General features: G+C 53.3%; 1 protein-coding gene across 8 annotated transcripts in view; it reads left to right on the forward strand.

Moving 5' to 3' along the window:
* Positions 1 to 7475: 7475 nt before the first annotated feature.
* Camk2b (calcium/calmodulin dependent protein kinase II beta) overlaps positions 7476 to 14255 on the forward strand; it is a 90527-nt gene continuing 83747 nt past the window's right edge. For all 8 annotated transcript variants that reach the window (XM_021178097.3, XM_021178099.3, XM_085829123.1 and 5 more), the window contains exon 1: positions 7476 to 7623. In XM_021178097.3, coding sequence (XP_021033756.1) covers positions 7559 to 7623 — 65 coding nt within the window. In that variant the 5' untranslated portion in view covers positions 7476 to 7558. The remainder of the gene's footprint in view (positions 7624 to 14255) is intronic.

The following is a 14255-nucleotide window of genomic DNA, read 5'->3' on the forward strand; positions in this document are numbered from 1 at the left end:
GGATTGAACTCAGGTTGTCAGGCTTGCAGGGCAAATGCTTTTTACCTGCTGAGCCATCTCCCTTACAGACTTCAGGTCCTCTCCCCGTGGCTCTCATGCCCAATGCAGTGCAATGCTGTACGAGTTGGTAATACTCTCCATGCATAGACAGTGATAACAAAGAGAGATGTCTGGATGTTTAGTACAGATGCATTGTATAAAAAATTGTTTTCAATTTGTTTATTTATTTAATGTATGTGAGTACACTGCAGCTGTCTTCAGACACACCGAAGAAGGCATCAGATCCCATTACAGATGGTTGTGAGCCACCATGTGGTTGCTGGAAATTGAACTGAGCCATCTCTTTACCACCACCACCCCAAATATTATTGATCAGTGGTTTGTTGAAGACAAACCTACAGACACTACCTGTTCCCGACATCCCTCCTTCCATCTCTCCCTCCCTACTTGTGCTCTCTCCCTCTGTCTCTCTCTGTCTCTTTGTCATCCCTCCCTCCCTCCCTCCCTCCCTCCCTCCCTCCCTCCCTCCCTCCCTCCCTTCCTCTGCTTTTCCTCCTCCTTCTCTACTTCTTTTTTCTTTTTATTTTGTTTTGAAATAGGGTTTTTCTGTGTAACAGAGCCCTGGCTGTCTGGGACTCACTTTGTAGACCAGGCTTGTCTTGAATTCCCAGAGATCCTCTGGAGTGCTGGGATTTAAGGCAAGAATGTTGCTTTTACTTGCTAATTTCTATCTAACATTGTCAAGCCCTGCCCTTCCACTTTTTTCAGGCTGTTTTGCTTTGTTTCTAGTTTGAGCTAGAAACCATAGGTTATGTCTGATCTTACTGGTTTCCTGCTAAGTGCACACTAGTGCAGGGCTTCTCTGAGTGTGGCCTTGGCCATGGCCAGGGCTCACAGTAGCAATCTCTCTCTCTCTCTCTCTCTCCCCTTCTTTCCTTCGTTGTTGTTGTTGGTGGTGTAGAGACTGACAGCAATGTAAAAATTAAGGAGTAACCAAAGGAGACTCGGTTGACTGAGCAGGGACGTTAGCTGACAAGGGCTATGGAAAAGAGTCGTAGGAACATACACAGAAAGAATGTTTGTGCTGAGCAGTGATGGCGCACACCTTTAATCACAGCACTCAGGAGGCAGAGGCAGGTGGATTTCTGAGTTCGAGGCCAGCCTGGTCTACAGAGTGAGTTCCAGGACAGCCACTGTCCTGGAACTTATTTGTGTAGAATTTGTTGAGAGTTCTTCTGTCTCCTAACTCTTGCTTTGTGTGAATGGGGAACAGGATAGTCACCATATAGTATCACAACCTGAGTGTACACTTCATGTAATTTTTAGGTTGAGGTATGACTTACAGACATAATCTCATGGAATTAATGTAAATTACATTTACATAAAACGCACCAATTTGATGTTTCCAACATCTTGGGCAAATGTATTCACTCATGTAACCATGGAAAAGAGAAAGAACATTCTGTCGATTCTATTGTGCCCGCTGGTCCAGCCTGGTCATGCTGTGCCCTCTGCAGTGAGTGACAATGGCTGTTCTGAATCTGTACTGGAGCTCTTCAGTGCTACCTTAGGTCTGAGACCTGCGTGTGCTAGGAGTGTGCCAGTAAGTAGTCTTTTTGACTCACACCAGCTTGCTCACCTGCGCTCATCCTAAGTCTCAGCTGCATCAATAGAATGACTATAAACATTCTTATACAAATTTCATTCTCTCTGATTTTTATGACAGATTTCTATTTCTTCAGGTAAATACCTTAAGAGGGGAACTGATAGTTGGCAGGGCAGATAGCTGTTTAGTTTTATAAAAACCATCACACTGTTCCTCAGAGTGGCTATCCTGTGTTTATGGACACAATCTAATAGTCATAAGCGCTGACTGACACCAGATATTAGCTCCTAGTACTAAGTAAACCTAGGAAAGAGTTGCTGCACACTCTTCTGTCCTCCTCCATGTGCTCCCTGTCCTCCTGTGCTCCCCTGTCCTCCTCCATGTGCTCCCTGTCCTCCTGTGCTCCCCTGTCCTCCTCCATGTGCTCCCTGTCCTCCATGTCTCCCTGTCCTCCTCCATGTGCTCCCTGTCCTCCTGTGCTCCCCTGTCCTCCTCCATGTGCTCCCTGTCCTCCATGTCTCCCTGTCCTCCTCCATGTGCTCCCCTGTCCTACTCCATGTGCTCCCTGTCCTCCATGTGCTCCCTGTCCTCCTGTATGTGCTCTCATTCTCCTCTACTTGCTTCCCTGTCCTCCTCTATCAAACCTGCTTGGACAAGGAGAGGACGGCTGGATCATGATATGATGTCAGAACTCAAGAAAGCACTTACTTTAGATAGACAGCAGAGCAGACTGTGCAGGCAGCCTGAAAACCTTGTGGTTTCCTGACCACCATGGTGGTCATTTCTGTCCTTGTCAGCCTAGCTGCAGCAGCAGACTTATGTCTGTGGTGGGACGACAGCCCCAGGCCCAGCCCCAGCCCCAGCCCCAGGCCTCTTGTCTTGCCTATGGGTAGAGGCTGTGCAGTATAGCAGGGGAGGTGGCTCCAGTGCAAGTGCCCAGCCTCTCCTCCCCCAGTGAGAAGGGAGTTCCCATGCTGGCAAGCCCCAGTGTTCAGTAAGGAGGAGCTGAGGCTGTCCTTGGCCCCTCCTGGTCATTTGGACATGCCCTGTCACTATAGTCACTGCTGCTAGTATAACTCATTGGGTCGTGTTGAGCTGGGATGGTGTCATGTGTTCTACTTCCAGTCCTGATGCTGTTCCAAGAGAACAGAGGTAACGTCAATCAGAATAGTCATGGTGAGGTCACACTGAAAGGGTCCAACTCACCAAGGGTCCAGGAAGTACCAGGAGTGTTCCAGAGAGCCTCAACCAGACAGAAGCCTAGGCAGGGCACCGGAGGAGTGGCACTAAGCAAGTGACACCAAGCTGCAGCCTAGGAGTGCGGCTACACTCTCTCTCTCTCTCTCTCTCTCTCTCTCTCTCTCACACACACACACACACACACACACACACACACACACACACACACCGCCCAGGATTATGGTCTGCTGTCTTCTGGACATGGTGGTACCCACCTCAAGCTTGGTGATTGACGACCAGGAGTAAGTCTGAGGTTTCTGCCTGGTGTCCTCAGGTTGAACCTGAGCCAGGCCTGTGATGTTGCTTGGAGCTGACTAGAGAGCTCTACCATGTTGCAGTTGACCATAGTGGTGGGCTCACATCTGTTAGAGAACTCAGATACCAGAGTCTACTACAGAGGAGCCACCAACAAAACCCAGTGGGCGCTTTTCTGGCTCAGTCTTCCTATTCTTTTCTTTAAACACATGAGCCCATCCCACCCACAGGGCCTTAGCATAGCTGCCTCTTCTGCTAACATCTTTTCCCCTTAAGTTCTTAACATCATTCTCTCCACATCACCCAAAGCTTCACTTACATGTCACCACCACAGAAAGTCTCCATGGACACTCTGAAATCAGGTCCTGTCACCCTTGAGCAGGTCTCTTGCTTTAAATCTGTACAGACTAGCCTCTCCTCTCTAATCAAAAAGTGTGTGTGTGGGGGGGGCGGGTAGTTCCAAGGCCTCCAGTGGCCACAGAACTGAACCTTATGTGTTGTTTGCTCCCATACATGCATCCAACATAGCATGGAGATGCAGGACCAAAGGCTGATGATTCACAGCCAGAGCAGAATGGAGTGCAACCATGCTCTACCCACAATTGCATGTGATTGAAAACATAAGGATTGTTTCTTTCCACAATGTATCATGTAGCATTGGGGGACTGGGTAATTGGAGGCACTGAGATTGTGGAAAAGCAAGCAGTCGTCGTAGGGGCGGGCATCATTGTGTGTCAAGCATCACTGTGGAAAGCCGTTCTGTGCTCTTGTCAATTTGAACGTATAAGCCCTGTAGGCACAACTACCTTGTCATTCTCTGGTGTGAGTCCGTGCCTAGGCAAGTCCATGCACACAGCTGGCACCCAGCAACTGCACGGAGAGCGCCAGAGGTCCCTCTTCAGCATTATAGTTGAAGGTACTAGTTATGAAGACAGATCTGGATACCAAGACAGGACTAGCTTTGTGATCCAAAGCTGGTCAGTCTGTTGTTGCCATGACCACCACCAATACCCTTACCACCACTGCCCCACCAATACTGCTAATATCACCGCCATCACCACTACTACTGCCACTACCTTGTATTCCTACCACATTGTCCTAAACGGACTGATGTGTTCCGGGCCAGCAGATTGGGGATTGGTAAACTCTGGTCTTCCTGCTCAGAAGACATGGCCAGATGACTGGGCAGGTTGCTGTAACTGTGAGAGGAGGGAATGGTAACATACTCCTGTACTGCAGCAGACCCTGGAGGTAAAGGCATCAGGAAAGTGGGGATTTTCTTTGGGAGAATGAGCCCCATGTGCATCACTTGTGGCTCTGCAGATGTGATGCTTGTTGCTATGGTGACTGTCCTAACAATAACCTTCCAGAACCGATATTCCCCACAACCACCCCAGCTGCCACCTGGGAGGGAGAACCCTCCTTGCTTACAAAAGTGAGCCCAAAAGGGCAAAGTGGGAGGTGGAGATGACATGGGGTGGGGGTGGAGATGGGGGTGGGGCTGGAAGGCGGGGGAAGAGGTTGGATGAGGGAGGAGTCTGTGCCTCTGATCCAGAGCTGAAGCCCCATGCGAAGGCTTCTGGGGTTCAAAAGCAGAAAAAGTCACAGCTGGAAACCTTTCTCCTTCCCAACCTAGTCATTCTGCTAGGGAGGAATCCGCTGGGTCTGAAGGTAGAGTGTGGGCTGTGCTGTCTGGGCAAGGATAGCCTGCGTGCGGCGCCGAGCCATGCCGTGCGGGCGGGCGGGCGGCAGCTCACCTCCTCCCATTGTGTAACGCTGGATCCTCTGCCTTTCCTGACCCAGCCAGGTGACTCCAAGTGTTGCCTCTAATGCTTCAGTCTGGAGGAGGGGCTTCGGGGATGTCCAGGTGCTCACAGTAACAGAGTAGGGGGAGAGGCCTGGGACACAGTGGGCTTCAAACTGCACTCTTTAGTGACTGCAATTCCGTGTGTAGCACGGCCTACCCAGTTTTGAAAGGTGACAACAAAAGAGTACCCAGAGTGTTGCTGTGTCCTCGCCCGGTGTGTACATTTGTGTGTTTTTGTGTACATGTGTATTGTGTGCTTATGTGCTTGTTTTTGTATATGCATATTTGCATATGTATGTTCATGGATTTTTTTTTTTTTTCTGAGACAGGGTTTCTCTGTGTGGCTCCTGGCTGTCCTGGAATCCAAGCTGGCCTCAAACTCAGAGATCACCTGCTTCTGCTTCCCCAGTGCAGGGATTGAAGGCGTGCACCACCAACCACTTGGCTGTGTGTATCTTTGTGTGAAAATAAAGGTGGAGGTGGGAGGGCTTTATGGACAGTCCCAGCCACTCCTCTTTTTTGTGACTTTATTTTTATCTTATGAATGTGTGTTTATGTATGTGCTCATGTGCACACATAAGAAGTGTAGACCAGAGGTCAATGCCTGTCTTCCTTGGTCACTTTCCAACTCTATTTTTTATTTGAAACAGGGTTTTTCACTGAAACTGGAGCTTGCCAATCTAGCTAAACTGGCTGGCCAGTAAGCCCCAGGAATCTTCTGCTGTCCTTCCCTAGTGCTGGAACCACAGGCTTGTGCTTTCTCACATCCGTTCTGGGGATCGAACTTGGGTCCTTGGCTTGCACAGCAAGCCTTCCCTCCAGCTCCCACACTCCTTTCCGAGTGCTGGAGGAAGGGTGTGTGACTTGGTAGCCTAAAGACAGCCTAACTCCTGGAGGGGTGCAATTGGGTTTCATTTGTTTTGCTAATTATATTCTGCTGTTCAGCCCTGCCTCCTTCTCCCACCATAACTCAGAAGGAGCCAATGCAGCTGCCCTCAGCAGCACTATGGGAGGCAACATCAGCCCCAAGAGCAAGCCTGGCCTTCACTCTCACCCCACTCTTCCCGTGCCCATCGCATGGCCCAGCGGCGCATGGTCCAGCGTCCCCATCTAAACTCATACTTTTGGGGGGGGGCACAGTAGAGTTTCCCTTTCTGCTTGGGGCCAGGGTTCCTATTTTCTTAGCCAGACACTTGTAACTGGGACCTGCACTTGCCCATGCCTGTCTCTTGTTTGCTAGCTGTTTGTCTTCTGGTGGGGCTAGGTCTGGACAGGGACTTGCCAGGAGGCCTAGCTTCCCCTGGCAGCACTCTGTCAAATGTACCTTTAGGAAGACCCCTAGTAGCTGCCCAGCAAAGACCCCTCATTCTTCTAAGAAGATACTTGCTAGACTAAGAAGATCCTGCAGTCCAGGGCTAGTCTTTGGTTGAGATCTGAGTCCATCAAATCTGCTCTTGGGGATCAGTAAGTGAGAAGAATCCAGAAGATCGCCTAACAGTGCCACCCAAACTGGCTGCAAAGTCCCCCCAGAGGGGGCCTGGCTCCAAACACCAAGAGTCAAATCAGGGATGCTGGTTGGGGGTGAGGAGGGGGCCTTGTGGAAATCCATCTGTGCCCTCCTCCTTCAGGGCCACTTTCAAGAGAGACTGGAAAGAATGGAGGCTCATTTTCCTGGCCAGGGCAGAGGGAAAGGGCTGCCCAGGCTATCTGGGCAGGATGGCTATGAGCTCTCAGAACAGGAGTCCCTGACAGAGCTGAGCAGCCCACGTTTTGCTGCCTCAATCTGCACTCCGAATGTTCACCACAGGGCAGAAGACATCCTAGTTGCCAATCCTAGGAGAAGCAGGGAGAGGCTCGGGACCACCTCCCCATCCATTTTCTCTCATCCCATTCAGCCTAGGAGACTCGTGGGCAGCTCTGCCACGAGTAGGAAGGTGGGAAGGGTCTTATGAGGGGTACAGGGAATGGAGGAGCCCAGTGGAAAGCGACTCCCAAGTGGGGTGCAGTTCCCTCCCGCAGTCTAGGGAAGGTGGGCCTTTAGGGGATAAGAGTCTGGGTTCACTGTTCAACTGCGGCAGCAGAAGAGTCAGCCCAGTGGCTTGTCCGTGCAGGGCGCGGGCCTAGAGGGTCAGACGCAATGCGTGGGCACCGTGTGGTGCAGCCCATGTGCTGGGATAGGGCGCGAGCACGGGTGGGATTGCATGGTGCGGGCGCAGTGCGGGTGCCGGCGCGGGCGCGACGGGTACGCGAGAGGAGCCGTGGTGCGGGTGCAGGGTGCGGGCGCAGTGCGCGTGCAGGCGCGGGCGCTAGTGCAGGTACAAGGCGCGGGTGCGGTGAGTGTGCGGGTGCAGGCGTGTGTACGGTGCGAGTGAGGCGCGTGCAAGGGGCGGCGGGCGGGGCGGGCGCGGCGGCGACAGCGGCGCCCGCGCCTCTGCGCGCGTAGGTGTGCGGCGCGCTCCTGGCGGGGACAGAGCGAGCAGATCTCGCGTGCGCTCGCCGCCCGGCGCAGCCCAGCCCGGCCCCCGCCCGGCGCCGCGAGCCGAGGTGTCTCCCGCGCCCGCGCCCGTGTCGCCGCCGTGCCCGCGAGCGGGAGCCGGAGTCGCCGCCGCCCGAGCGCAGCCGAGCGCACGCCGAGCCCGATCGCCACCGCCATGGCCACCACGGTGACCTGCACCCGTTTCACCGACGAGTACCAGCTATACGAGGATATTGGCAAGTAAGAGCCTCGGCGCGCGCGGGCTGTCCGCAGACCCCGGGGAGCAGGGACCCCATCGCCGCCCGCCTCGCGCGCACTGCGGCCCCGCGCGCCCCCGGCTCCTTCGAGCTGCGGGCCCAAGCGCACAGCCCCGTGCAGCCCCGACCCCCGTGCCTTGGGTTTTGGGCCCCGCTCCTCCACCGCAGTGCTTACGGCCCTGCCGGGTGCCATAGCTTAGCGGGGACCGGGACTCAGGGACATGGACGCGGCGCGGCGGGGGCGGCAGCAGGTGTCCCCCGAGCGCCGGGCAGACGTGACGCATTTGGCGGCGGGGAGGTCAGAGAGGAGCGGCACGCCGGGGCGGCTGCCAGGCCTAGAGTGCCCGAGGGGTCGGTCATGGCCTCAGGGGGTCGTCTCCGGTGTGGGCACGCTGTCCTCACCCCCACCCGAGAGGCGGGCGGCAGCGGTAGCGGACCCGCTCCGCGCCTGCTCCTCGCGTGGCCCCATCTGCTTTGGGGGAGCAGCGTGGGAGCAGCTTCTGCCTTGGGTCCCTTGGGGAATCTGGGTTCTAGAGGATTTTCCCCCAGATTCTTCTGGAAACAAGAACTTGGAGGGGGTGGACGAGGTCAGGGAGCCAGGATCAGGCCGTGGAGTGGGGGTGGGGGTGAGCGAGTGAGACAGGGAACCAGTTGGGCCTCTGATTTCAGGGTCATCGAGGCAGACAGAGGCTGGCTTCTGGACCTTTTTTTTTTTTTTTCCTCCTGTGCTGGGAGGGCTGAGGGGAGGGACTCTAAAGGCGTATTTCTAGTAGGGCCTCGTGGGGAACAGGTGCCCTGGCGCCAAGATGCTGCTCCGCAGTACAAGCAATATGGGGGTGAAGCTATGATTGTGAACGTCCAGACCTGGCTTTGTCCTAGGGTCTCAGAAACAACGAAGCCCCTCAGGGGCCTGGGGCTTCCCTCTGTGATTTAAGGTTACTGCAGGGGCATCCTTAGGTGCTGACTGCTTAACTCCAGAGCTGGATCTTCCTTCCCACTCCCTCTCCCCTCCCCCATCCGTCTTGTGCCGTGGGGGCGCTGGCGAGATTTCCTCTTACACATCCAGCCGCAAATCCTTTTTTTCCCTTTACTGAAAAAGCGTCTGAAAGCTTGTGGTGGGCGAGGGACGCTGATCACTGATAATTGTGGAGTGCCCCGCTGGAGGAGTGTGGGGGTGTGTGCATTCCCCACTTCTTCCTGCACGTGCCAACAGGATTTGGGTCAGGTCTTGGGGGGCGGGGGTGAGGAGCCAAGTGGAGTGACAGGAGGAAGTCTATACTGGATGGGAAGGAACAAGGCTGGGTGGACCCGGACAGCCATCCCAGCCTGGAGAGCTCAGCGCCCTTTCAGCGCTGTGTCTCACGCTTGCAGGCGTTGAAGAACCTTCCAGTAGCCTGTTGGGGGCATGCTCTGTGAGGAAGAGGTGGTGGGCTGGGGAGTCCTCAGGTGGAGCTAATGCAGCCTCAGGGTTATGGGGACCAGCCCTGCAGCTCACAGATCCTCTGATGCCTCGAAGAAGAGCTCTTCCGAGCCAGGTTCATCCCTCCACAGCTGTGTGCTGCCAGGGCAGGTGGCAGCAGTGGGAAGCCTCTCCTTCCTAGGGAACCTTCTTGTCACCTTCTCCTGTGTGCCCAGGAGCTTGTCTCCCACCCTAGGCCTCTTGGTATCTTCTGAGCAGTCCACATGAGGAGACCGTAACCTACAGATCGCCTACATGGGTTGGCTTTCCCCGTTGGTGGGAGCTGTCCTGTGCCGAGCAGTAGCATAAGGTGGCCAACGGCACCCCCGCTGGGGAGCGGAGGCTGGAGGGTGACATTTGCGGTAGACACCAGTGAGGGCTGTCACTACCAGCTCCTTCCTAGGCACAAAAGAATGGGCACTCACCCAAGTGTGGGGAGGCTCCTCAGGTGCTGGGCTGAGACCCCAAGCCTGGTGTGGAGGAGACACTCTAGTCAGGAACAGTCAGCTCAGCTCAGCATATCTTGGTGGAGACTGCTGGGTGCCAGTCCCCAGGAATGGGCAAGGAAGGATGAAGGGGATGGGACCCTCAAGATACGCTGTGGGAACTCAGCCCCCCCAACACATCCCACCCTCCCCCAGTAGCCATGTTGACCATGATCACTAGTGGTTGCTGGTGCCTGCCTACGGCACAGTTGGTACTACTTCAGGGCCCCAGGTAGACACATCCAAGTTTATTTAAAGCTGTCGCCCCTGGCACCAGGTCAGGAGATGCTGAAGTCCCCTGCTTGGCCGGAGGGCTGCACCCAGGCCCACAGCTGCTCTTGGTTCTCTAGTGGCAGCTCTGGACTTTCCCCTCAGGCCCGGGCAGCAGATGGGGTGTCTGAGGAGAATGGCTCTCGGGGGTCCAGCCCTCGAGGCACCTCAGTGTGTGTCTTTCTCTGTAGCTAGTTCTTGCCTCGTGGTTCATGTGCTGGGTTGCGGACACGCCGTGAACCCAGGGCCCCAGGAGAAAGCACAGTGCAAAGTGGGGGACACCATCAGTCTATGTGGACCAGCCTTAGTGTGGTTAAATGATCTCCTATTGGATGCATTTGAAAACCTCAGAGACCCCAGGAACGGTAACCAGTGGTGTCTCTTCTACCCAGAACTAAAACGGAGTCATCGTTTTATCCTCAGTCCTGTCTCAAAATTATAGCAAGTAATTACTACAAATAAATATTAAAGAGCCCATTTTCTTCTGTCTCTTTGTTGCACTTGCACAGACACAAAGATCCCTATCAACACTAGGATTCTTCCCCGTTTTCTTGTAACTTTGTAAAATTCCAGAACTGTGTTCTCAGTCAGGATAGTCTTGCAGACATACACGGTGCTGACAGGCAGCGGCCCTGACTGCCACACGGTGATCGTGGCATGAGCACCACGTATCACCCACCCTGTTCCTTACGGAGAGCTAGGCTGCCTCCTAGTCTCTCTGGTCACATGACCAATGCTGTGCGCATGTTGACTGGCACACGGGTGAGATTTGCTTTGGTGTTTGTCACTGATGGTAGGGTTTACACCTGGCAATGCTTGCCCACACCCACTGGCTGTGAGCCTGATGCACTGGCCCTGCCTTTGGCAGGTACGAAATGATAGTGGGTGCAAAATGATCGAAAGTTCTGCGTTAACGCATGTGAATTTCCCACTTTTAGAGAGTGGTTGTCTTAATAAGATATAGGTGGTCTCCTTAGAGACTTCCGTAAGTTTTGTATATAATTTAGGGTTCATGGACACTCCTACCTTGGGGGAGAGAGCATGGGAGCCTTGGCTTTGGTATTCTTATAGTAGTGCCTGAGGTTACTCACTACCTGACCAAGCTTGGGCTGTGGAGATCACCTTTGACCTTCAGCCCAGAGAGTTCCCGCCATTCTGGGCCCTGCCCCCATGGGCCTAGACCTGACCTTAAGTGTCCTTGGCGCCATCTCCCATCCCTAGCCACCATCCAGAGCAGGCGGGGTTGCACAGGTGCTGTCCAGGATCGTTGTCATCAGCTGTTGGTGATTCTTCTGACTGACCTGCTCTGACCTGCTGGGTGACCTGCTGGGTAGTTGATAAACTTGGGACATTCCTTGTCCTGGGATTGGGTGCAGGAGAAATCTTGTTCTTGCTGCATGTTTGCTTTCTCTTTCCTGCCCTGGAGAACCCCAGGCCCAATCTGCCTCCTGGCCTTTGCTAGGGCTATCCTCCCCCTCCCACCAATTTGCTTGCCCCACCCCCACCCCCTTTCACCTACTCTGTTCTGCATTGTCTTGCTCTCCCTGGGACTGGACCACTCACATGAAAGCAGGAGCTGGGACCCCTGCCTGGGGCCGAGGCTCGGGGCGCAGCAGAGTGGGTCCACGTTACCTGAGGGGAAGGGGTAATTGGACCTCTGGCCTTTGCCGTGTGGCTTGCTCTCCAGAATGAGCCCTGGTCTTGATTCTCTAATATAGGGTAATTTAAAAAGAAATCGCACATGCTGGCTTTGCTGGCAAGATGCGCACTAAGGTGACGCTAGTTTAGTTACTATTTAATGGTATTTTTATACCATAACCTACTTTGCTGGGAGCTAAGAATACATCTGCATGCCTGCTGCCGGACTCTGTTCTGGTGACAGTTGCTAACTCTCCTGGGGCACCTCTTGTGTTCGCATGCTGGTCCTGTGGTCATGGCTAGTTTACTGGGGAGATGCTTGAGGGGCACAGAGCAGCTCCATCTCTTAGAAAGGTCCAGGTGTCCATCCTGAAATCTAGTTCTGCTTGTTGGAGCCGATGAAGCTGCCCTGTTCTGGGATTTAGAGGTATTATCACTCAGCTGGCGGAATCTTGGCTACCTTGTGTTTTCCTCAGACTCCAGGCTCCTGACGACCATGCCTGTCCTCCAGCTAGTGGCTTGTCACACCATCTTTGCCCATTTCCAAACCCAGGGCCCTGTCCACATTCCCTCTGTGGAAATGTCACTTCGTCTCCTCACATCCCCCTGACAACCAACACTCTGACCCCATTTGAGACCAGTAAGATTCAACATTTTATTTTATTCATTAAACAAACTAGGATAATATAGTCTTGTTAATAAAAAAAGTCAAGTAATACAGAAGTATGCGCAGTAAAATGGGACCCTTTGCTCCCCACCCCCACGCAGGAAGTGTGCCTGTCAGTGTAAGGTGTGTGTATATGAACAGCCGTGGTACATACACATCGCTATCATGAGTGTGGTTTGAAAACAGGCTCACCATGTGTGTGGCCCTATCATCTGTTTACCTGACACTTCTACACAGCAGCCCCTCATGTCAGAAAGTCAGCCCCCATGTTCCTGTGTGTGTAGGAGCACATGGGGCCAAAGTCAGGGGTCTTCTTCCTCACTCATTCTGAGACAGGGTCTCTCACTGCAACTAGACTATTGGGCCAGTAAGCCCCAGGGACCCTCTGGTCTGTCCTGGGGGCTGGTGGGCCCTTCATGGATGGAGCCATCCCCTGAGCCCCTCCTGTTGGAAAGCCTTTCTTATGTGCACGAGCTGTGCTTCTTTAGAAGAGAGATGGGTGCACATCCACTAGCTATCTTTTTAAAAAGAAAAATTGGTAATGGTCCCCTGATATGTGATGGAGCATGAAAGGACCACGTGTCTGAAGTCAGAGCCTGGATGCCTGTTAGGAAGATGGGACGTGATGAAGGAGTTGCTTCGCACTCAGTGCAGCCATGGGCGCTGAGGGGCAAAATGCCCTCATGGAGGTTAGCAAAGTCAAGGTCACTGGGACTAAGGGAGATGAAGTCCCAGGTCTCCCTTGAAGAAGATGAAAAATATAGTATTGTAATATTTTCTTTCTGAGACCCCCTACAAGCAGAAGGCTGGGAGATTCATACTAAGCCACCCTGGAACTCAGCAAGTAATTAATTTAGTTGGAAGGACAGAGTGAAGATTCAAGCTCAACTTCTAACCTTACAAGAACTTCCTTCAACTTGTACCTCTTGATCCAAGCAAGATCAGTGGCCTTTCTAGAAATTTTAAATATACTTCTAAAATTAACTCCACTTTTCTAGGTTCTCTTTGAAAAAAGAAACCTGTTTTGTCTGATTTATTCTGCTTTTCTTGAGTCAGGGGCTCATGTGGCCCAGACTGGTCTTGAGCTGGTCTGGAGCTCTTGATCCCCCTGTCTCCACCTCCTGAGTGCTGGACTTGCAAGCCAGCACACCCAGCATCGCTTACAGCTGAAGTCACTTTGTTAGTGGAGAGATGAAGTACAAATGGACTTAGTTTTTCAAGTATTATTGTTTGGACATAGTACATACAAGCATGTATTTTACCCATATGAGATTCTGAATCTATTAACGAAACCATATTTTCCTGGTGTTACCAGCTGTCTTCACTCTCGATGGCGTGTGTCTCCTGGGTTCGCATCACAGACTTGATCAGGGCTCAGCTGCTCTGAGTGCTTTATTGGCATACGACCCTAAAGGAACAAACATACGGTTCGTTGTCAAGCCAGATACCCATTGTTGAATCCTAGAACAGATCTGCGAGAGCCGATTAAGATTGTGTTCTGGGGGGACCAAGGTCTATAGTTGCACATGGGATATGGTTTGAGACCCTGACATTGCCCTCCTACTTTGTGAGCAGCAAGACTGAGTGCTCTCCTCTTGGGGAGATGCCAGGCTTTATTGTGTGCTGACCTGTTCATCGACAGCACCTTTTATGGCAAGGACCCAGCATATTCAGTGGCGTAGAGCCATGCCTTGCATGCATACAGTAGTTGGTCAGCGATGGCTCAGCAATGGCCTAGGTGGCTCAAGCCTTATTACTGTGACTATCCCACAGCCACACCACCAGGCAGGTGAGGGTCCTTGGAGGTACCCAGATGGCTGATCCGAGGGGTTGGATGGTTCCACTCGGAGGGGCACAACAGTGGCTCCCCGCCCTCGATGGCGGCCCAGTGGTGCTCTAGATTTCGTCCTCCACTGCTACCGTGCTTCCTGCTCTCCCTTGCACGTTAAGGGCACGTTAAGGGTTTTGACGCTCAGAGTCTGAAGGTTTGATCCAGGTCATTTGTTAGGGGAATTTGGGGGTGGAGTAGAAGCAAGGCCTGCCGGAGAGGATGAGCGGGATCATGTCTCTCCACTACTGATGGTGATTCAGCTTCA

The sequence above is a fragment of the Mus caroli genome, unplaced genomic scaffold (assembly GCF_978045245.1).
Source record: "Mus caroli unplaced genomic scaffold, Mus_caroli_1 scaffold_13, whole genome shotgun sequence".
In the NCBI taxonomy this organism is placed as follows: domain Eukaryota; kingdom Metazoa; phylum Chordata; class Mammalia; order Rodentia; family Muridae; genus Mus; species Mus caroli.